The 24,596-nt window shown below is 39.1% G+C and overlaps 1 protein-coding gene and 1 long non-coding RNA gene across 12 annotated transcripts in view; one reads left to right on the top strand and one right to left on the bottom strand.

Moving 5' to 3' along the window:
* Nucleotides 1-24,596, top strand: part of LOC111770161 (uncharacterized) — a 51,823-nt gene that overhangs the window by 17,768 nt on the left and 9,459 nt on the right. For all 3 annotated transcript variants that reach the window (XR_002803219.2, XR_011431169.1, XR_011431170.1), the window contains 2 exons: nt 1,988-2,058; nt 24,082-24,154. This is a non-coding gene — a long non-coding RNA (uncharacterized lncRNA). The remainder of the gene's footprint in view (nt 1-1,987; nt 2,059-24,081; nt 24,155-24,596) is intronic.
* Nucleotides 19,860-24,596, bottom strand: part of SMARCA2 (SWI/SNF related, matrix associated, actin dependent regulator of chromatin, subfamily a, member 2) — a 166,771-nt gene continuing 162,034 nt past the window's right edge. For all 9 annotated transcript variants that reach the window (XM_014735432.3, XM_070248197.1, XM_070248194.1 and 6 more), the window contains 2 exons: nt 22,173-22,315; nt 19,860-20,799 (listed from right to left, as the gene is read on the bottom strand). In XM_014735432.3, the coding sequence (XP_014590918.3) occupies nt 20,764-20,799; nt 22,173-22,315 (179 nt within the window). In that variant the 3' untranslated portion in view covers nt 19,860-20,763. The remainder of the gene's footprint in view (nt 20,800-22,172; nt 22,316-24,596) is intronic.

Below are 24,596 nucleotides of genomic sequence, written 5' to 3'. Positions count from 1 at the left end.
GAAGGAACAAGTGAAGATGAAATAAAAACTTTTATTTTTCTTAACCTTAATTGATCTAACAGTTAATACTTTGTTCAAAATAATATTCAAAAGTATATTCAACTATGTATGGTCATATATGTATGTATATTGCCATATGTATTGCTTAGATATTCATATATATATCTGTTTATATATTCTTATATATACGTACACATATATAAAATGAATGACAGCAATAATACAAGGGACAGGAAGGAAAAATTAGGATTATTTTGTTATTATAATGTACTCACACTACCCATCAACCAATATAGTATTATTTGAATGTGGACTTGAATTAGTTGTAAATATTGCAAACTCTAGGGCAACCAATTTAAAAGAGTAAAAAAAAAAGGGAAGATAATTGATATGCTAAGAAAGGAGAGACAATAGAAATATTTAAAATACTCACTTAAAACCACAAAAGACAGAAATAGAGTGGAAGACAAAAATAGGAACAAATAATAAGGGCAAAAAATGAAAAACAGTAGCAAATATGGAAGATGTTAAGCAACTATATCAATAATCAATTTAAATGTCAATGGTCTAAATACACCAATTAAAAGACAGAGATTGTCAGAGAAAATCAAAATATAAGGCCTAACAATATGCTATCTACAAGAAAATCACTTATATAAAGGCACATATAGATTAAAAGTAAATAGATGGAGAAAGATATACTGTGCTAATAGTAATCAAGAGAAAGCAGGAGCAGCTAATATTAATTTCAGACGGAATAGACTTCAGAGCAAAGGAAGTTATCAGAGATAAAGTGGGGCATTACATAATGATAAAGGGGCCAATTCTCCAAGAAGACATAGCAATCCTTAATGTGTATACACCTAACAACAGAGTGCCACACTATGTGAGGCAAAAACTCATAGAACTACAGGGAGAAATAGATGAATCCACTATTGCAACTGGAGCTCAATTAGTACGATAGAGAGAGGAAGCAATGCATCTAAGATCACCCACATAATAGAGTCAGAGTTTCTTCTAGCCCCTAAGTTGCTACCTAGACTTTACCTACTGTACCCGACTGTACTCTGAGGTCCATTTCAATCCTCAGATTCTTGAAGATTCTGGATAAGTGAATTAAAATATTGTAACAATCAGTTTCCAAAACATGTTATAGAGGAGTCATTTTTTAGCAATGTTTATCTTTGCTACCACTGAGATTCCCTAGATTGGAAGGCTAGCACATGTCATTCATTCATTCCATCAGTCAACAAACACATCATTGGGACCTCAGTTCCAAACAATGGGCCACACCCTGGTAATTCCTAACCTTTCCCATGGATGGTATTGAATGATGTCATTATTATATAACATAAAATCTATCCCTTGATATACAGTAGTTAGGTTAACATGCTTCTTTAATAATATATAGCAGTGTTAAGTGATGACTTGCATTCTAGTAGCAAGAGTAATGCTGAGGTAGGACTATAAATTATCAATCTTTGAGCTTTGGCCTTCTGAGTCAGTTCTATTTTTCAATACAGGAAAATGAACTTTTTTTCTCATTGACTTCGATCGCTCTTGCTATTTTTTATAGTAAACGTTAAGAGACTTTGTGTATCACGTGCCTAGTCCTCTCTGTCTGGTCTCACGTTGTCATTAATTCTTAGTATGGGAGATAGATAGCATGTGTAGCTATCCTAATTCATGACACAGTACTGCACCAACCTATAAGTAATTAATGAAAGAAGACTTTGCTAGTGAAGGAAACTGTCAGGCCCATTAGATTTAAGTCCAATTTCAGTTTCCTTCCTGTAACTTTTTATTGAAATTTTTACAATGTAGAGTCAACTTTTAGTGATGCAATAAAATGACACTAATTTATACAGTGGGGGCTTGGGAGAGGGGAGGCCAGTTAGAATGAATGAAAGATATGTTTTTTGAAGTGAAGATTTATTTCTTTAAAGAAACACCATGAATTAAACTCTGCTCCCAAAATCTTTTCTAGTGGAACTGTTTTAGTAAGAGACTGCATGGTTGCAAAGAAGAGGAACTCACTCGAGCTTAAGTAGAGACATGGTGAGTACAGCAGATGCTCTCAGTGCCCCTCTCATATTCGTCAGCACTCACTGATCCTTACAGGCCCATAGCTTCCCACTGCAGGTCTGCCTAAGGGCTATCTCTGGCTGCAGGAGCATGTGAGGCCCATGCTGGACAGGACAGAGTGTTGGGAAGTTGCCCATCCCTGCAGAGGAGCCTCAAACAATGGCAGGCAGGAGTTCGTGGATAAATACCTCAGCTCCTCAGCGGTCTGGTGGCACAACTCTGAAGCGTGTTCTACATAGTGTCCTAGAGGTCCCCAGTGTGATTGCATCCTAGTGGCCCACAGCAGTAATGGACTCATTAACACACATCACAGACTTTCTTCCCTTCCTTGTTTCCATTTCCCACTCTCCTGCCAGTGCTTCTTGGGATCACCTCCTAAACTACTGTGCTCAAATCATTGTCTCAGAGCTACCTGTGGGAGAACCCACCCTAAGACTGCAATGAAAGTAGTGAAAGGCCACAAGAGGTGATCATATTGAACATACGAGGACCAGTAACCGAGGATAGCCAGGTGGATAAAGAAATCAACCTATCCATAATAAGTCCGCAGCTATGTCAATAGAGAAAGAAACTAAAATTTTCAACACAGTGATAGATCTATAATACTTGCATGACAAAGTTTGTAATATTTCCTAAACAGCCCTTTTAAAATGTGCTAACATATGGGCTCAAGGCCTGCCTTCGCCATCCAAGCAGAGTAACATAAGTTCTCTCCTCTACCTGAGCATCTCTAGGCTTTGTCCCTGCTGCCCACATCATGATCTGAGAATAGTTTCCTGCTTTCTTCGGGCAGGGCAATTCATAGAATTTACCAAGTGTTATTTTTAAAATTATGAGTCTGAGGTCTCTGTTTCCTCAAAGAGGTCACATAGAAACTGAAACTATGAAGTTAGGAATTCTCAGGTCTCTCCAGAGTCTCTCTGATCTCTTGTCCCTGAATCTCTGTGGGCGTCTGCTCCTTTCTCCTACTTTAGATCCTCTGTTTTCTCATTTTTGGTTCTGTCATTGGCCCAACTCAAACAACAGCTCCATGTGGTCTCTGTGTCTTTACTTCAAATTCCCAAGGGAAGGAGAAAACAATGAGCTTTGGTGACACTGTGTGTTGATTCAATTGGCTACCGCCAGTGACATGGCCACCCAGGCTCACCCCTCCATTGGGGTTTTTGGGTGAGAGGGAAGTTCCATATAAAGAGGGACAGGCTGGCAAAGCACCCCAAATTATGGCAACTGTAGTATTAATGTAAAATATGTATTAATAACCAGAATATCTATTGTTATGATTAAATGATTCTTCTAAGTGCTTGAGGCTGCTTGAAGGGTGTTTTCGTAAATAGAATAACCTTCCCCTTTAATTTCTTCATTGGTAAATGTTTGCTGTGCTGAAATGAACCAGAAACAATAGTGAGTTAGTGATATTTAATTTTACTTCATTTATCACGTTGGCTAGAATAACTTTCATGGGTTTCTCGGTATTTTGGACAAAGCCATATTTCCTATTTGTTTTCATTCCCTACATGTGTTAGCATGCCTTATAAAGTATGCTGCTCATATTAGGAACTCAAGAACTTTTGCTGGATGAATGATAATATGTAGGATAGCATGTGATTCACTGAATTGTGGCTTCTTTTGAGGCTCAATTGTGGAAACATAAGTGTCTGGGGGAAAGGGAGAGACATTGAGAGCTATAGGCCAGTTAATTTATTATACTGTTGAGGATTTGTTATCATTCTGAAATGCTTTCCCCAGGATAAATTTTAGTTTGTCTCTAAAGTTGATAATAAATGAGCTTAGGTGTTTTTATGTTTCTGTTAATTCTAGCCTGATTAATAATGTCTTAGATCTACATTCTAGGCACTTAATTAAGAATAACATGTTCATTTTGGGAGGCAGCCTTGCAGAGGGATTAAAAACAGGGTAGGGCTCTGGCACCACACTGTCTGCTTGAATCCTGGAGCTGCCACTTACTGAGTGACCTTGGGCAAGTTGTTCAACCCTCCGTGCCCGCTGTCCTTATGATATAAAATAGAAATCATGATAGTCTCAGTTTTGTAGACTCATTTTGAGGATTATTTCTAGAACAGAACCTGGACTTGTGATTAGTACATAGTAAGCCACAATAAAGTGAGCAAGTATGATCATTATTTAGTAAAAAGTGGGTAAAAAGCTTAAAAAAATAAAGCACTATTTAGTAAACATAGGTTGTGTTTTCCATGTGCTTGCATATTGTCAACAAAGATTATTTTTGAACCCTATAGTGAAAACTGACATTAGACAGATAGATTTTGGGGGGGGGGGTGGGAAAGAAGAAAACTAACACTTACTGAATGTCATGTGCATGCCAAGAACTTTACATACATGGCCTCGTTTCCTCTCACAGTTCATTGGGATTCAACCCAGATACGCGTAGCTCTGAATCTTGCCATGCCACTCTCCCCTCCAATGAAAATAAAATCCCTGCCCATCTTTATCCAGTAAACTAAGTGAGAAGGCAGGACCATGGGTTTGATTCCCCTTTCAGTCACTCACTAGTGCTACCACCTTGGGTGACCTCTCTGATCCTCTGTCTCCTCCTGTTTTCTACCTTAGCTTTCTTTACTTTCTTTGTGGGCAAACTCACCTAAGATCAGCTCAAGACGACTGAAGCCCTTCAGTGCCCTGTCCTGTTTCTCCACATCCACAGACCATGTTGGCAGCTTCAACTGCCAACCCATTGTGAGGCAGCTAAACCAGCGCCTGAACTCAGATGAGCAAGGATCCAAGGCCCTGGGTGTTCCCTGAGCTGTATACTTCCTCTTGCTTTTGCCTTGTTTTTATTCTACGGATCAGAGAGAAGAGAGTGTGTTTTTACTGCAGCTCCAAAGGAAAGACACTGAAACGTCAGTGTTGCTTTAGGGATCCCACTGTTTGGAAATCTTTCCTTTGTTCTCAAATTTCAGCAAAGCAACCGACTTTTTTTCTTCAAGCTTATTTTTTATATTGTGGTAAAATATGTGCAACATAATACTTATTTTAATCATTTTAAGTGTACAATTTAGTGGCATTAAGTACATTTACATTGTTGTACAACCATCACCATCTCTAGAAATTTTCCATTCTGACTCTTAAAAATAACAAATCAACTCGAGATTTCTTATGTGCACAGGCTTGCTTCTCGGAGAGTTGTTTTGATATGTCTGGGAGTAACTCTATCTTTGTCCATAAAGTGTCACTGAATACTACCTGGTGTAAAGCCAGGTCAAGCGAAACATCACTGGTGAGTGAAGTTACGTAGGGGCTTTCCAACTGATTTTCCTTCTACCTGCTAAGGGGCTATTTAATTTCATCTGTTTGAGCATTGCTTCAAAGCAAATATCCTCACCAGTGACAAATAGGCGTTAAGTAAACAAGGAAGGATGCAATTTCTGGTCATGCTCATTAGCAAAGGCTTTTCTTACAGTAGATTGAATGCCATTTCTAAGGAGTTAACAAATCAGATGAAATATATCAGCATATTCTTCCTTCCTCCTCCCCCTTTACCTGGTCAGGACTAATCAAATACCACTCATTTAATGATATGCATGGCCCGTTTCCATTGCATCTGGGAACCTAGTCATGCAATCTTCCTTCTTTAATTATCTGACTCCAAAGAACATTTCAATAGTCTTTTCAAGACCTTCTGAAGTTATTATTTCACTTTTAAATGTAAGAGTTACTCTTCCCTCCAGACACACAATCTCTAATCTCTTTCTTCATATGAAGTTGGCAATTCATTTGTCTCCTAAGCAATAAGACATGACTGCCTCTGTGCATAATGAAGAATTGCAAAGCCTGAAATTATTGTGAAGCACATTGCAAAACTAACTGCATTTAACCATAAAAGTCTAATCAGCATAAAAAATTAGAATATAGACACTCATTGAATGCTAGTGCCAGAAAGGACTGCAGAAATCATTTATTATCAGTTCAGATTACATATGAGAAAACTCAAATCCAGAAACTATGAAAAGAATCTTCATACTTTTTCGTCTTAAACTAACCTCCTTTCTCAGACATTACGCATTTTGAAAAAGAGATTAAAATGTACCTTTTAGTGTACTTGAGAAGAAATGTAATTTGTCGGAGGGCATAGATCTTTTAAATATTATTGGAAGATCAGGTCAAATGCTACCCATACCATGCAAAATTTCCAGATTTCACCCCAAGCTGGAAGAACTTTTTTCCCTCTTTATTCTCATATAACATTCTTCACCTGTCGTACGACTCTTGTCTCTTCCTATCTTGTGTTACATTTACTTGTGTCCAGGACTTCTCTTCTAGACAAGGAGCTCCTTAAGAACGGCATGCTTTTATACCGTGGTCATTTCCTAAGTGCCCAGTACACTGGCTGGTGTGGATATGGATATGAATCTCTCCCTCTCTTCTCTCTCCTGTAAGCTTTTAGTGGGAAATTCCAAGAATCTCTAAAATAATAGTGACTCTTGTAATCTGGGGAAATAATTTTCTTTTTGTTTGAAGCCAGTAAAATGATGGTACACTGACGATATGCAGGATATGCAATAAATTGAGCAAGAGTCTGTAACTTGGTGATATAATGGCATTGTGCTTAATTTCATTATTTCTGGCTTTTGGTAAATTGAGCAGGGTGAAATAAAGCTCAAGCTAGAGGAATATTATAAATAATTAAGGAGTTTAAATTTATTTTTCTTTCCGCAGTGCAGTTTTAAGAGAAATTTAATTAAAATTTACTCTTTGCTTTTTTGGTGTTGCTGCCTGTGGAATTAGGAATAAAGCTATGATTCCATTGCAGCCACCTGGGAGAAAGTCAAAGTTTGGGCAATATTGGTTTAAAGACCTCTTCTAGCTGTTTTCTCTCTTCATTCGTTTATTTGGTCAACAAATATTTATTGAACACCAGCCATGTGCCAGACTGATCCTGGACTAGGTGCTCTGGGTACAGTGATAGGTAAGAAAGAAGTGGTTTTCTTCCCCTCAGGAAACTCATAGAATGGTGGGCAAGACAGGTGAGCTGGTCGGAAATTAGAGTAACGTCCGATAGCTCTGCTGGGAGAAGCACGGGCTTCTGTGAAAGCACACAGAAGAAGCACTTATCCTCAGCCGTGGGAAGAGCACAGCAGGCTTTCTGGAGAAAGTGACATTTCAGCTGAGACCTGACAGGTGAGTGGGAGTTAGCCAGGTTGGCATGGTCGTGTCGGTAAGAATGTTCCAGACAGAGAGAACCACATGTACGAAGTTGCAGAGGCAAGAGAAAGCTTGGTGTATTTAGGTATTGGGAGAAGTCCAGAAGGTCTAGGTTTGGGGATGCCAACTCAGTCACAACAGGGGCTCAGTGTTGTGAAAGAGTGAAGTGGGCCTTCATGATCTTTCAAGAGAGGACACTTGCGATTTGGCTCCTGCTGCTTATTGCCAGGCAGAAATACAGCCCTGTATAATTATATTTATAAATTTTTCAATAGAAGCTTGGAGTCTAGATTTTTACAAGAAATCTTGCTTTTTAAAAAAATTTTTTGCTGAGGAAGATCAGCCCTGAGTTAACACCTGTGCCAATCTTCCTCTATTTTGCATGTGGGATATGGCACAGTGTGGCTTGATAAGTGGTATATAGGTCTGCGCCCAAGATCAGAACCCATGAACCCTGGGTCGTGGAAGCGGAGTGCTTGAACTTAACCACTATGCTGCTGGCCAGCCCAGAAATCTAGCTATTTTTAAATGTTGGTAATTACTTCAGAAAACTTTTGAAACAGTGTGTGATCCAAATAAAATGGCCTACCAGCTGGATCTAACCTGTGGCCACCAGTTTATAATCTCTGATCTAGAACAATGGTTCCCAGAGTTTGGTCCAGAAACCAGCATCAGCATCACCTGAGAACTTGTTAGAAATGCAAATTCTCAGGCTCACCCCAGACATAATGAATCAAAATCTCTGGCGGCAGAGCCAGCAATCTGTGATTCAACAAGCCCTCCAGGCGATTGTGCTGCAGCTCAACTTTAAGAACCACAGGTTTGGAGCTGTGCTGTCCAATATGGTGGCCACATGCGGCCAACAAGCACTTGAAATGTGGCTTGTCCACACTGAGAAGTGCTCCACATGTGAAATACATACTGATTTTCAAAGATTTTGTATAAAAAAGTGAAAAATATCAGTAATTCTTTATATTGATTACATGTTGAAATAACATTTTAGAATATATTGGGTTAAATAAAATATATCATTAAAATTAACTTCACCTTGGGGCTGGCCCCATGGCCTTGTAGTTAAGTTTGGTGCACTCTGCTTCGGTGGTCTGGCTTTGGTCCCTGGGCGCAGACCTACGCAATTTGTTGCAGGCCATGCTGTGGTGGTGACTCACATACAAAACAGAGGAAAATTGGCACAGATGTTAGCTCAGGTTAACTCAGATGTTATGCTCTGCCCCTAGGAAAACTTGAAATGATCTAAGCTGATGAGAAGTATGATCAGATTGGTGTTTTAGATGAACACTGAAGGGTGGCTCATGCAGTGGGAGTTGCTGGACATACACACAGAGACCAGATGGAGTAACCCAGTGGGGAAATCCTGGACTGGTATTGACTTTATATGTGTTCTATTTAATATATTTATTCAGTGCATATTACTTAGCTGGGTGGAGGAAGCGAGCTCACTCCAAGACAAATAATATAATCGGTGTCCTCGAAGGAGTGTACAGTCCAGTACAGAAAAGAAGCACTAAGAGACAGGTTGGAGTTCTAGTTGGAGTACTAGTTACAAGCAAGGACTCTAGAGCTGGTCTGCCAGGAGCTTGGATCCCAGCTCCACTAGTTACTAGGTGAGTGACCTGGGCAGGTCATCTCTCTCTGCCTCTGTTTTCTCATCTGTAAAATAGGAATAATAATAGTACCTACCTTGCAAAGTTGTTGCAAAGATTTAAATGAGCCTATATCTATATCTACATCTTTACATCTATCTGTATCTCCAGCTAAGAACTTAAAGCAACGCACATGGTAAGCAACACTGCAGTTGTCATTATTCAAAGGGGACTGGAGTGGGGAAGAAGGAGCTGAGGAATTAAGGAATTAGCCAGCCTCCACTCTGAACTGAATGCTGGTGTTATGGTACTGTTTTAAAATCCTGGTATTCCCAAGACTGAATACAGAAGGATAGGACAGATGGAGTTGCTTAAGCCTGGAGCTGCTGTGATTTCACTCCTTGGTTTTGTTAGTTTCATTTACCCTCGTCTGCATTGTTCAGCATTCATGGTTTCACTTCTCTCCAGGACCCCACTGCAAGTTTCTCAGTCTTATCCAAATCATCATCATCATCAAGTAGTTAAAGGCCTCCAATGTCTCCTCTTGCAGATCTGTTTCCCTGTGCCATATGTCAGCCTGAAGAAGAAAGTGAGTAATGAATATTTCCAATGCCCTTTCAGCACAGTGAGATGTGCACAAATCTTCCGTGATCATTAAGTGGGCTTTAGGCAAGTAAAAGAAGCTCAGCAGACATTTTTTTGTGAATTGTTTAGAATCTGCACAGTCTAAGCAGACTCTTCCAATGGAAGATGGTGGATAGCTTTCTCATGGCCCACCCAGATTAAAATTCCAGGAGCAGTTTGACCTGTCTGACTCTCCCTATGGTCTCAAACCCAATTTCACAACCTCCACAAAACCTTCAAGTTCCCTCCATAGCACTTGCTTCTTACTCTTCTCATAGCTTTCATCATTTTTGGTGACAATAAACAAACATGGAATAGAAATAACTAGAATGTCCCATCAATTTGGAGCTGTTTAAATAAGTTATGGTAACGACATAATGAAATATATGCAGTGGTTAGAAAGAATGAGGCAGTTCTTTGTGCACTGATATGAATGCTTTCAAAGATAAATGAAATGAAACAAGATAAGGAAGAGTGTATATAATTTTGCTACATGTAATGTATGTTAGGAAAGAAAAGGGCTGGCCCAGTGGTGCAGGAGTTATGTTCATATGCTCCGCTTTGGCAGCCCAGGGGTTGCTTGTTTGGATCCCGGGTAGACCTACACACCACTTATCAAGCAATGCTGTAGCAGGCATCCCATATGTAAAGTAGAGGAAGATAGGTATGGATGTTAGCTCAGGGCCAATCTTCCTCAGCAAAAAAAGAGGAGGATTGTTGGTGGATGTTAGCTCAGGGCTAATCTTCCCAAAAGAAGAAAAAAAATAGAAGAAAAAAATAGGAAAAAATACACACTATTTTTTTTTTCATGAGGAAGACTGGCCCTGGGCTAACATCTGTTGCCAATCTTCCTCTATTTTGTATGTGGGACACCACCACAGCATGGTCCAATGAGCACTGTGTAGGTCTATGCCTGGGATCTGAACCTGCAAATCTCAGGCCGCAGAAGTGGAGTGCGTGAACCTAACGACTATGCCACTGGGCTGGCTCCTACACACTATTTTATTTTATTGACTCTAAGACACTATTAATTATAAATGCATTATTTTATTTGTCACTAAGAAAGGAAAATTGCTGCCAATCAAAATTATGACATCATAGATTGAAAGACATTGATGTGTCTGTCAAAGACGTAAAAACATGTTTTAGAGTTGATAAAGTATGACATATTTGTATTTGCTTGTATGTGCATGGGCTATCTCTAGTTATTATCCCATCCTATAGGAAGTTTGGGGACTGGAGCTGCTCTGCTCAGTGGGCTCTTTGCTCTGTATAGGCTACATTGACCACAGAACTTTGAATACACCTCCGTGGGCCACTGAAGGAGGCCACACAGCAATGTATTCACCTGGTGGTATCTTCGTCTGGCATGTTGATTTCCTAGTCTCTTTATCTGGTGATCATCCTCTGGACTGCTTGCTTGTTGGTTTGGGAGCAAACAGTGAAACAACTTAGAACCAAGTCCAAGGGGTGATTCCCATCCATTCTGGAACCCAGAAGAGAGTCTGTGGTTTGTACTTGCTCAGCCTTATAAAGCAGACCAAGGATTCTGGCACTCAGTGGGTGATGAGACACCACTGTGGAAGTGTTAGCCTGGGTAGTCTCCTTTTAGTAAGATCACTGGCCATGAAGGAGGCAGGGGGGTAGTGGAGTAGGCAGGGAGGATTCCTGGTTGTAGGGGAGATGAAAAACAGGTCTTGGAGTTTACTCTCCTTGATATTTTCCGAGCACTGTGCATAAGACCTGGCATGGGTTACCCTCAGGACATTGTGTAAAGGGAGACCATCAAAGGAGAGTTACAGGCGGAAAGCTGGGAATAAGATTTTGAAAGCAACAGAAACTGATATTCCATTCTAGGGAAACTCTCCCTATTTAGGCTGTTTATTAAGGACCCAGACTCTCAAGAAATGTCCCCAGGAAGTCCAAAGAAATTCTATAAGGTCATATGGGCTGATATAAACTGAAAGAAAGTGTGCTCAGAATTAGACACCTTAGTATATCGGGCCCTGCAAATACAGTTCAATCCCCTTCTAACACTGTTATAGGATAAAGAAATCACATCGTGCCTTATGACGTTCTATTAGGCTGGTCCTGTTCTGGAAATAGTATTTATATATGGGGCCCATGCTCAAATCAGTGTAATAACGAAAGCTCTTATATGGAGTTCTATTATTTCTCCAAATCAACCAGCCTAAAAAATTCTAAAAAATGAATATGAATTCTCTGGAATTATTTAAATGTGAATGATTACTATAAGGTGATCACTTTCTGGTAGATTTTTTTTGCCCTGGGGTCACACTCACTCCAAGTATTCCACATGCTAAACCTACTCGAAAGGAGAGAAATGGTATTTCGATTAAACCTCAGCAAACAATAAACTTATAACCGCACCACAAAGAGGCCATTTAAAGCTAGTATCACCTTTATGTGCCAGCTTCCCCAAGAGCTACCAGGCTGAGAAAATTTTCTTAGCAGCCCAGGGGTGGAGAATAATCTTGTGTTGAGTTTCTGGCCAGCTCAGGGGGCTGGCAAAGAACTAGACCTCAGGGCCCTGCTCTCCCCAAACTTAGTCTTCTTGGAACATCTAGAGTAGCCCTGACTGTTTTATAAAGTTCAATGACAGGAGCAAATATGGGTATTTTGCTTCTGAAGAAGCCTTTTCCATATGCAAATAAATTAAGGAGCATAAACATCTCCTTTAAACTCAGAATTTCCTCTAAAAAATTAAGGGCTTGAGGGAAAAGAGAAAAGATAGTAATTTTGCAGTGACTTTTTAAAAGAAGAAGATGGAAGTGTTAACGAAAATAAGAGGAGCCGGGCCTAAGTGATCAAGCATAAACATAAGTGAGAAAGAAAACCAATCAACTTTAGTTTTTTATTAAAATCCAACATAATTTGCAAAGAAAATTTTTTCAATAATGATTTAAACGTAACTCTAACTTGTTTCAAGAAAAACAGAGACAAAAATTATAGTTAGAGTGGATTTAATGATTTGGTATTTGAATTATTTATAATGGCAAAAACACCCAAGAACTGGTATCAACTAAAATATGTTAGAAGAGCAAATATTATCTGGTTATGACAAACGTATACATCGGAATATCATACAGCTACTAAAAAAGAATGAGTTTCAAAGTGGTTATACCATTTTGTATTCCTACCAGCAATGTATGAGTTCCAGTTGCTCCATAGCCTTGTCAACATTTCCCATTGTCAATCTTTTAAACTTTAGCCATTCTAGCAGGTGTTTAGTGGTATTTCACTGTTGTTTTATTTTGCTTTTCTTTGAAGATGAGGGACCTTGAGCATCTTTTCATGTGCTTATTGACCGGTCAGATATATCTTCTTTTGTGTAGTTTCTGTTTAAATCTTTTGCCCACCTTTTTAGGGGATAATTCGTCTTTTTATTGAATTGTCATAGATCTTTATATACAAGCTCTTTTGCAGATATATATTTGCAAATTTTTTCTCCTAATCTGTGGATTGCCTTGTCATTTTCCAAACTGTGCCTTGCAAAGATCAAAGGTTTTTAATTTTGATAAAGTCCATTTTACTAATATTTTCTTTCATGGTTCATGTTTTTTTGTGTCCTGTTTAAGAAAAATTTGTCTAACCCAAGACCACAAAGATTTTCTCCTATGTTTTCTTTTAGAAACACAATATTTTAGCTCTTAAATTGAAGATCCATTTTGAGTTAATTTTTATGTATGGTGTGAGATAAGAATTGAGGTTTTTCTTGTCTTTTCCCATACAGATATCCAGTTGCTATTATCTTATAAAATTAAGTCCTTACCATATAACCCAGCAATATCACTTGTTATTATTCCTGTAAGAGGATTGAGAACATGTCTACAAAAACATTTGTACTTCAATGTTTGTGGCAGGCTTTGTCTGATATTAATATACTCCATCTTCCTTTTGATTGTTAGTATAATATATCTTCCTCCATCCCTTTACTTTTAATCTATGTGTTTCTCTACATTTAAAATGGATTTCTTGTAAACACCATAGAGCTGGGTCTTGATTTTAGGTCCATTCTGACAATACCTGTCTTTTAGTTAATTTAAACCATTGGTGTTTAAAGTGATTATTGATATAGTTTGATTAATAGCTACCATATTTGTTACTGTTTTCTATTTGTTGCCTTTGTTCTTTTTTTTCCTTTTTTTTTTTTTTTTTGTCGTCCCCACTTTTTCTGTCTCCTCTGGCTTTAATTTTTTTGTATGATTCCACTTTTTTTTCCTTCCTCTCTTAGCATGTCAATTATACTTTTTTTTTTTTAAACTTCTTTTAGAGGGTGCCCTAAATTGGCAATATACATTTACAACTAATGCAAGTCCACTTTCAGGTAACACTATAGCACCACATGGGTAATGCAAGTACTTTACAAGAAAGTATTTCCAATCCCCTCTCCCATCCCCTATGACATTGAGGTCATTCATTTCACTCTCCATAAACTATAACCATGGAATACATTGTTGCTATTATTATTTTGAACAAACTCTTACCTGTTTGATCAGTTAAGATTAAGAGAAATAAAAAGTTTGATTTTACGTTCATTTATTCCTTCAATGCTCTTCTGTTCTTATGTAGATCCAAGTTTCTGACTTGTATCCTTTTCCTTCTCTCTGAAGAACTTGTTTTATTTTAACAATTCTTGTGATGCAGGTCTCCTGGTGACAAATTTCTTTAACTTTTGTTTGTCTAAGAAAATCTTTCTTTCTTTTTTGCTTTTGATGGATAATTTGGATGGGTACAGAATTTAGGTTGGAGATTCTTTTGACACTTTAAATATTTCACTCTATTCACTTTCTGTGGTTGCTGAAGACAAGTCTGATGTAATTCTTATCCTTGCTCCTCTATAGGTAAGATATATCCCCTCCCCTGGCTTTTTTCAAAATGTTTTTCTGTCTCTTTGATTTTCTGCAGTTTGAATATGATATGTGTAAGTGTAGATTTTTGGGTGCTTATTCTGCTTGGTGTTCTTTGAGCATCCTGGATCTGTGGTTTGGTGTCTATCATTAGTTGTGGGAAATTCTCAGCCATTATTGCTTCAATTATTTCTTCTATTCCTTTTTTTTTCTTTCTTCTCCTTCTGGTATTCCCATATGCATATATTATACCTTTGATAATTGTCCCACAGTTCTTAGGTATTCCTTTTCACTCTTTTTTTTCCCCTTTGGATTTCAGTTTTGGAAGTTCCTATTGACACTTCTTCAAGCTCACTGATTCTTTCTTTGGCTGTGTCCAGTCTATCTACGAACCTATGAAAGGCATTCTTCATTTCCGTTATGGTGTTTTGATTTCTAGCATTTCCTTTTGATTCTTTGAGTTTCCATTTCTCTGCTTATGTTACTCACCTGTTCTTGCATGTCCCCAACTTTTTCCATTAGCGCCCTTACCATGTTAATCATAGTTTCTTTAAATTCCTAGTCTGATAATTCTGACATCTGTGCCATATTTAAGTCTAGTTTTGATATGTTCTCTGTCTCTTCAAAATGTTTTTGTCTTTTAGTGAGCCTTGTGATGTTTTGTTGAAGTAAGGTACAATGTACTAGGTAAAAAATCATAACATACTAGGTAAATAGGCCTTAGTGTGAGGTTTTACGTTTACCTGGCCAGGAGTTAGGCCTTCCCTGTTTGCTGTAGCTATAGGTGTCAGAAGCTAAATTTCTCTCTGGTGTCTTTATCTCCTTTGTCCTTTTCAGGTTTCCCTGGAGACTTTAAAAGTGTCACCTGAGATGCATAGTTCTTTCAGTTCTATTACCCTGTTATTATAAAGGAGCCCTGCTGATGGAGGGGAAGAGGGATGTTCTGTAGTTCTAGGATTAGTGCTCAGTCTTTTAGTGCCCGTACCCCTGGGCTGTGACCTTCAAAAGTACTTCTCAGTTTTGTTTCCCTCTGGCTCCTTAGGAGAGACGGGAAGGCTGGAGGGTCCTGGAACTGGCTATTTCCCTTCTTCCAGGTTGACCAGGCTCTGGTAAAATGGTTTCAGTTGAGGGCAGGCCTTGTTAAGAACAGAATACTCTGGGCATATTTTAAAATGACTACTTTCCCGCTCCCTCTGCTTGAAGCATGAGGGGATTTGTCTCCTGTCTTCACTGTGAGAACCTGATAGGGCCCCTCTAGGTCATACTCATGAAAGTGTGGGGGCCTTCCTAAGATTGGATCCCCCCCGAGTTTTTAACTCTCAAACTTGTCCACACCGAACCTTCTGCAATTAATTAATTACAGATTAGGTTTTCCTAGCCAGTTACCAAGAGTTGTCTGCTCCAGTAGGTTGTGATTCTCTGTATCTGCCTGAGTGTCTCTTCAGTTTAGGGCACGGTGGTTTGCCCTATGACCTCAATTGCCTCAAAGATCTAAGACGGGTTGTTGATTTTCAGTTTGTTCAGCTTTTTTCTGGTTAACAGTAGAGATGATTTCTAAGCTCCTTCCTTGCCAGACCAGAAATGAGAACTCTCAAGCCCCTCTTTCTGGGTGGTAGTAATATTGGTGATTTTTTACTTTGTACTTTTCTGGCTTTCCACAATTTCTACAATGCACATATATTCATTTTATAATGAAAAAGGAAATAACAAATGTTCTATAATAGAGAAAAATTTTAAAATTGAGTTTAATCTCCATTGACTTGGAGGAAAATAAGGCAAGTTGCACAGAATAGTGTGGAACTTTTAAAAAAATAAGAAAAAACATGAACATCCACCCCTACACAGCTTATTATCTACATTAACATGACTTTACTATTCCATTGTCTTCATTAGTGCAGCTTTAGTATTCCAGGGGACTCTTGCCCTGGCAAAGAACCATTGTTCATTACAGGAACTTCCTGAAAGACACATCAACTCTTCAGTAGAAAGCATCAACTTATAGTTATGCCCTAAGACTCTTTGATTCCTCCCCAAAAATCCTGGCTTTACTATTCCACCAATCCTCAACTATTATATCTGATCTTTACCCATTTCTAACCAATTCCTGCACAGAAAGACACATCTTAAATCAAATTTTAATAAAATCCAGCATTAACCTTCCTTCTCAAAGAAACTACCAAAGCTGCATGGAGATGGTGGTCTCCCCTACAGCAGTAAGCAGTAAATTCAGCTTCATCTTATGAACAGGTTAAGTTGGGGATCGCTGGGGACCTGGCATTTGACAGTGTATATGATTTTATGTATTTATATAAGCAAGAAGAAATGGGCACAAGTGACCACATCAGGCTGTTAAAGTCGATTGCGTGGTGGGGGTGAATTCTAAATTAATATTCTTTGTATTATTTCACTTGTGGTGGACACATGTCTGTTTTAGAATCCTGGAAGAGGAATTTAATTAAAAATGTTACAAGAGACTTAAAAAATACATCTATTTGCTTGAGGGAGTATGAGTCCATTCTCTCTGAGGTTTATAATCCCACAGTGAGCCTTGCTCATAACAGCGCTTGGGTTCACACAGAGGCCACTTTCTTGAACATAATAAGACCCAGTGTTTATAAACAGGAAACTGTTTTCTCTGTATGCTCGACTTAGTTGTCTTGCTTTAGTCAACGTGGAAAATCCCTTTGGAAAATCCTTACTGAAAGTGATGCAGAATAAGAACCCTCCTTGCATAAAGGGCTCAGTCATTTGGAACATGCCACTTCCACCCTCCATTAAGCTCAATGTCCTAAACCACACCAATGATGAATACAGCTCACTTGAACGTTGATCTAGCAATTCTAGACCTATCAGTCATGGTTTCTCACCCTTTGCCCCATCATTTTTGATTACCTCTCCCCAAGTACACCAGAGACTGAAAACCTGAGATTCATATACTATATGACAGTATATATGAACAAGGACAGAAACTGTACTTTACCTGGTTTAATGCAGTTCTTATTTACTAAATTTTATGGAAAGACTTGGCCATTCCTCCAAGATATCTGTATAGTAAACTTGACTGTTAATATAAAATTCTCATGGGCATTACATTTATTCATAAGGGAAGAGGATGTCTCTCCCCTTCTCCTAAGCAGACCAAAAATATTTCCCCCAAGTATTATACCTTATCAGTCTACATCAGGTTCAAGTCAAGCACAAAGGAAGACTGCTTCCTGGTACCATATGACAGAAAAGCTGTGTCAGAGAGAGAAAAATCATTCAGCCTTTTCAGTGATTCCCATTTATGTTGATTTTACTAGAATGACAATTGTGTGGTGGGTGTACACACCTGACGGAGTGATCTAAATCAAGACTGGGATCAGCGTGGCCTCATACTGCTCCCCAGGAATGAAATAATAGAGATTAAGAATCTGAGGGACTCAGCAGTGCTTTTTCAACTGGAGTATGCGTCAGAATCACAGGGCGGTCATGCTATCCAAGTCAGCTGGGTCTCAGGAGCCTTTACCATCCAGCTGCAGCTGGGGGATAAGGGACAACGTCCTGGTCCTTGTGGAGTGGCTTATCACTGAGAAGGAAGAGCCAGGATAGCAGACAAGCCCAGTCAAGGAAACCGAGTCTCAGAGGAAAGTTCCACTTCAGCCATGAGAAGCAGAGAACTGAGCCAAGGCTTGTTTGTAAACCCCGTTGGGTCAGCAAGCGCCAGGTATATGGGGGTCCGGCTTATCAACAAGATCAGTTCCAGGCCTCACTCACTGGAAAGGTGGGAAGCTGCAGGGAATATGGGCTTTGGAGCCAAACAATCCCACCTCTACAGTCAGCTTTGGTGCACTGGCCATAGCTGTTCAATCTCTTGTTTGAATTATCCTTATTAGTAAAAAGGGAATAAGAACGATGCCATCTTCACAGGGTTCTGTTAATTAATAACATTAAAGGATCTAGTACATCGCCTGACACCCTTAGGGTCCTTCCTCTATTTCTAGTAAACCACTGACCTTGTAAAGAACTAAGTTTGCTTAACAGGCTAAACGACTGGAGCTGAACAAAATGGCCGCCATGAAGAGGTTAAAAATAGGCGAGTGTCCTACGCACGCAGGATGGCCTGCCTCTCGCTAAAGCATGCTCACTCTCCCTGCCGCCTCACGACTGTTGTATGGGTCACCTTCCCCACCTCCTCTCGTGTCTACTCTGGCCAGAGAGAACAACATACCAAAGACATCAGAAGAATTACACAACTTTCTTCACACAAGAGAAATCTTGAATCATAAAGACGATGGTTTGGATGGCTTTAGAACAGCAATGCCTCTGAGGTGGAGAAGAGATTCCAGGGAATACAGAAAATATAGAGACACAGAAATGGAAGCAGTGAAATGAGACTGTTTTCTTTGAACTGATACCAAATCATTTCAATAAGAAAAACTAATGCAGTTTATTCTTTCACGGGAGTTTCCAGTTCTATTGTAGTCAGCAGTTTCTACAAAAAAACCTTGAAGGGAAACTCAACACATTCCACAGTGCTCAAACTATCTGGAAATTCAGACATGAGTGCACACTTGGAGGGACAAGTTTCCCAGGACTGGATTTTGTGTGGGTCAAATTTCCTTCAAGATTCAAAGTATGATGCATTGGCAATTCCTCATATTGTAGAAGCAAGAATCCCAGAGTTCTCCAAAGACAATGGTAAGAAAGGAAGTTTTCATCAATCCATTAGAGATGAGAGAAAACTCTTTTATTATGGTCCTTGTCATCATCAGTTCCATGAGAAAGAAAGTGCCAGGCTTTGGCTAGCCATGTTTGAAAATTTTTGAAAACAAACAAATGCAAGACAATTTGGGGACAATTGGGGAAATGTGATATGGATTATATATGAGATGGTAGGGAACTATCGTTAATTCCTTCTGAAATTAGGATGAAAGTAGGATCGTGGTTCGCCAGGAGATGGCCTTAGTCTTAGGAGATCTGTGCTGAAATATTTATGGGTGAAGTGTTGTGATGATTGTGTCTTATTTTCAACTGGTTTAGTCAACAACAACAACAAAAAAGAGAATAAAATAGGAACCATTGTTGAATCTTGGGAGGAGAGTATATGGGTGTTCATTGAACCTGTCTTTCAATTGAGCACTTTTGAAATCTTTCAAAATCAAAAGATATTAATATAGATTTATTACACAGTATATAATGGCATACTATAAATCTATATTACTATATACATGTTCTGTCTCATGAACAGAATTTAAACCACTAGAAAAGGCTGAGCAGGGGTTTAGCGTGGCTTGGTCCATGCCAGCATCTCTCCTGGTAAAAGTCATGGAAGCAATAGGCTTCTCTCCCTTGCGACCAACCTGGTTCATTCCAGCAGACTGGCGCTCGCTCTCAGTCTCTTTTTTTCCTTTTCCTACTAAGCATTCTGTAGCAAGAGCCTGCCCAGCCCTCTGCAGGAGCTGTCACTCAGGCACCAGGGTTTCAATCCCCTAGAACTCAAAAACAAGAGGCAACGTTTGTTGAGCTAAATTATCTCTTTATTAGGAAAGCAACAACACCACATTCTTGGAAATTACTGGAATTTTATTTGCCTCAGGCTTATGACTTGCAACCAAAGACATTGTGCAAAGAAAGCAAAGATTAAGTACACTTTAGGGAGAAGGAGACGATACACATTGGTAACATAGGAGATCAAGTTGACAAAAGAAGCCATCCAATACACTATATAGATTGCAATATTCAATAGCGTTTTCAACAAAACTTTTCTTCTTTAAATCAAGAGCCAAAAAATTAAGCAATGTTTACAGTAGACATAAATCTTATACAATTCAAAAAGCATTTTTCTTTTCAGATCATAGAGCATAAAATGGAAAAATGTCTATGCAGGTGAAGTCTACCTACTGTACATTTATCACCTATTAAAGTTGCTTATATGTACCACAGTGTAAAAAAAACAATACCGAACAAATAAAAACCTTGAAAATTGCCTGATGAAAAATAAAATAACCAGTGGCTTTTAATGGCTTCTCCTGGTTATCAGTACTACAAAAAGACAAAAATCTTCTCATCCGAACAGGTGATAAAACCAGGCACAATCAAACTGTTACCAAATTAGACCCACCCATAGAAATATACTATCCACCCACATAGTTTCCATCAAAAGCTTTTTTCTGTTTGTTTTAATCTTTGAATCTTTGAGGCCCATTTGGTCACAATATGTTACAAATATTTGTGTGTGTGTGTGTGTGTTTTTTTACACCATGATATCATATGTTTGTCTGGCACTATCCTAAAGCTAGTTTATAGATGATGATGATAGAGAAACAGCCCAGCGCCCCCATGACAAGTGAACTCACTGGGCAGAAATGAGAGAGGAGAGGAAGGAATTCAGTTCTTGCAAGGAAAAAGGTCCATATGGATCACTCATCATCAGTTCCACTTGCTTCTGACTGTTCCTAAAAGTAAAAATAAGATAAAATGGAATAAAATTACATGTAAGAAACAGAAGACATCATAAACCATCAAGAGGCAAAATAGAAAAGAAAAGACATTTTGGAAACAGTTAACCCTCCAAGCCACTTCATTCTGTGGGAAGATGGAAAGATACCAAAGAGGCATTGACAGCCTCTACACTGAAAAGGGGAGCGGCTAACTGGAACCCCCAAAGGAACAGTCACCATCTATACTAGTGTTTTGCTGTCTTTCACTGTGGCATGAAAAGTCTATGGCTAATAATTCCTCTTTTTAGCACTATGTTTTAGGAAATTCATGGGAGGAAAAAGTAACGATGTATTTGATGTCTCCTCACCGGTAAGTCTTCTAAAGAAAACATAGTATTTTAAATGTATTTGAAAAAGCTTGTGCCCAGGGTCAAGGCTGGGTGGGGTGGGTGGGATAAGAATTCTGAAACTTTCTCATCAGACCCAAACGGCTATGTGCTGAAGGAAAATCAAGCTAGCATACTTATGTACTAAAATGGAAAATTATCTTTCCAGAAAAAAAGTAGAAGGTGGGTGGTAGGGAACCTGAGGTCCTCTGGAAAGTGAATGAAAGGGAGGGGACTTCAAAAGGCTAGAAGTTTCTGCCAGCACCGCTCCCTTGTTGCCCACACAGTCAGGGATAGCTGACTTATGACTGACTGAGTTATGTTGTTTGGGTCTGAATTCAGCCGCTATTTACTTACATGACTTGGAGCAAAACACACATAATGTAAGCACTGATTTCTGTAACTTGCTGAGAGTGACATCTATCTCATGATGCTAACATAAGCCTTAAACATGGTACCATAGGGGAAGGTACTTATTTCAGGGCCTGGCTCCATAAATCCCCCCTGAATTTTTCATATCTTAAAAAATAACACCTCTAAGTACTTAAAACTTCATCCAGATTTTTTGTATGGCACCTTAACTAGCAACTCAAACCCAAACTGACATTACAACACTTTTTCTCATTCTTTCATCTAATGATTATTTCATCTATATACTGCTATAAACTAGGCACTAGGCACGATGCTGGGTGTTACGGATATAAAATATTAACTGGCCAAGGAGAAAACTGTATTTGTGGGAAGATAAGAAAAGGGAACTTGATTTAGTAGTTTTTCATTTGTGAAGACTATTAAAAAAGCAATAAACACAGCCCCAAATTCTCTGATATAAATCATGCAGCTCAGTTCACATCTCTCAATAATGAAATCTCACCAAATCTTTAGGTTTTCCTTTCTGGGTGGTAAAGTGAAGAGGTTGGAAGGGGCATGCAAACACGAGAGGGAAACAGAAGTGGAGAGCGCTACCCCCGCCCGACTTCAGCCCAAGCCCACCAGGCTTACATTTTCATCTTGCTCTTCATCACTGTCAAAGTCGCTCACGACGGGTTTGGCTTTTCCTCGATTTGGCCTTTTCTTGCCTTTTCCTTTGTCCCGGCCTTTCTCATCTTTTTTATTGAGCTTAATTTTCACCTTAACGGATTTTGCTACAACAAAATAATATAGACAGCAATGAGGAATCACAGGAAAATCTTCTTACACGTAGTAATAAGATTGACGAACCAAACGTCCAGGAGCGCCCAGAACATTCTCAACTTATGCCTGTTCTCCATCATCCTGTCTAGCAACCCCTTTCACTTACAGCCGTGTCTCAGTTTGGACGATAAATTACATCATCGCCGTAAAACAGGCAACAAGAGGGAACGAGGTCCCATGGAGGGCAGCTGGGCTGGGTCCTTTCCCTGGCTCCTAATAGCTGAACAGGGATCTTCCTAAACAGGATAATGAGGATTGCCCTTCCTATTTTGTGGAGGGGTGTGGGCATTTATTTAATAGAACTTGACATTAAAAAGTATAAATAAGTGTAAACGGTTAAGAGAAAAGGCCAGTAATTTTACTATGTAGATAACTCCAGTTGACTTAAACAAAAAGAAAATTCAAATAGTTGAATAATATTTTTAACAACACAGAAAGGTGCAAAATGAAAGTAAAAGCAAAACAAAACACTCAAATGAATCTGAAAGCTTCCTTTCCCCATCTCTAGTCTCTCTTCCTACTGTTTTCTTTCTGGTCATTATTTCAAAAAAAAAAAAAAAGTATACATCCATACCCGCAAATATATCCATCCCTGTGTGTGTATGATTCTATCTATATATAGATTCCATAAAATTCTATATAGAGAGAATATAAAGGATTCAAGTATATAGACATACACTCTTGCTTTATATAGTTATACCAAAGGAATCTTTATACATGCCCATATTCCATGCCTTGCCTTTTTTCTCACATATGTGGACATTTCTATGCATCAACTAATACATAACTGTCTAATTCTTTTTAAGGCCTGAAAATTTATGGGTACACTGTAATTTATGTAACCAGTTCCCTAGTGATGGGCACCGAAGTTCCTAGCTTTTTTGCCAGTATGAACAAAGCTGTCATAAACCTATTTGTTGACATATCTTGCCAGAATTTCGGGAGGTATGGTGGACATATTCACATGGTAAATTTCTAACAGTGTTCTGCCAAATTTACCTTCAGGAAGATGGTACCTATTTCTACTCTCACAGGGCTTTTCTGAGGATAGAAATAAAAATTGGAGAGTTCAAAGTGCTAACCAACAGATATAGGTGCATATCCCAAAGTTCAAAGAAACCCTGTTCCATGGCATCGTTGTGGGATAGATGTCCACTGAATACCATTTTTAGGATTTCATGATGAAGTTACTGAAACTGTGGGTCTCTCATGCAAACCAGTTTTGCTAGAATATCATGTTTGGTGGGTCTCAAGACACCTAGAAATAGATATTGTCATGGAAGGAATCAGTTCCAGAAGGAATCTTAGAAGAATTTTTCACACATCTTTTGTGAAGTCGAGGGACCCACAAAACATTTACAAAAATGAAATCTTCCAGGGAAGTGTAGGCTACCCAAAAATATGAGAGCAGATCTGTTTTGAACTGAAGTGTGGTGACAACATATGCCCTTCCCCCATCCCCAAAGGGGCAAAGGCTGGCAAATCCTAGCACACAAAACAGTATTCCTAGTTGAGGCTTCTATCCATCTTGTGCGAATGTTTGCTGCTGAATGCGCTATAAGGTGGGGGCCTGTTGCCTTGGGTGAAGTAATTTAAGATAAGAAGAAAAGATTCAGGATGAAAAGGTCTATTAATGCAAATGCACGAAGATGTGGAGGCCTCTAAAAGATTTTTAAATAATCTGGAAAGAAAAAGTGAAATATCTTTATCTACACAGGTGTTGCCGTTCCTGACATGGGACTATGGGAAATCCATGCAAGGTGTGAAAAAGCAGAAGCCTGCCAGTGAAGGTAAGAAAATGCATCCTTAGGAACATGATGTAAATGCACCTTGGAGTGTGGGACACTCTAAAGTTGGCAGGCTTTGTGTGTCAGTGGATACCCAGCTCCAAAATCCCCCCTGACAGGCTGCCATGGACAACTAGGCTAATAAACTGGCCCATCAGGTGAGCCCTAGGAATAGGATGCTAAGGCTTTTTGATACCACCATGCGGACTCATGAAAAGTTCTAATTACCAAGAGCAGTAGGCAGAATAATGACCCCCTCGTAGATGTCCATGTTCCAATCCCCAGAACCTATGAAAATGTTACATTACACGGCAAAAGGGATTAAGGTTGCTGACCAGCTGACTCTGAGGAGGGGAGACTATGCTGGACTGACCAGGTGGGCCCTGAGTCCCTAAAAGTGGAGGAGGAGGTGGTTCCAGTTCAACATGATGAAAGATCCTCAACC

This window comes from Equus caballus, chromosome 23 (genome assembly GCF_041296265.1).
Source record: "Equus caballus isolate H_3958 breed thoroughbred chromosome 23, TB-T2T, whole genome shotgun sequence".
Lineage (NCBI taxonomy): Eukaryota > Metazoa > Chordata > Mammalia > Perissodactyla > Equidae > Equus > Equus caballus.
The sequence above is the reverse complement of the archived record's forward strand: the minus strand, read 5'-3'. Positions and strand labels throughout refer to the sequence as shown.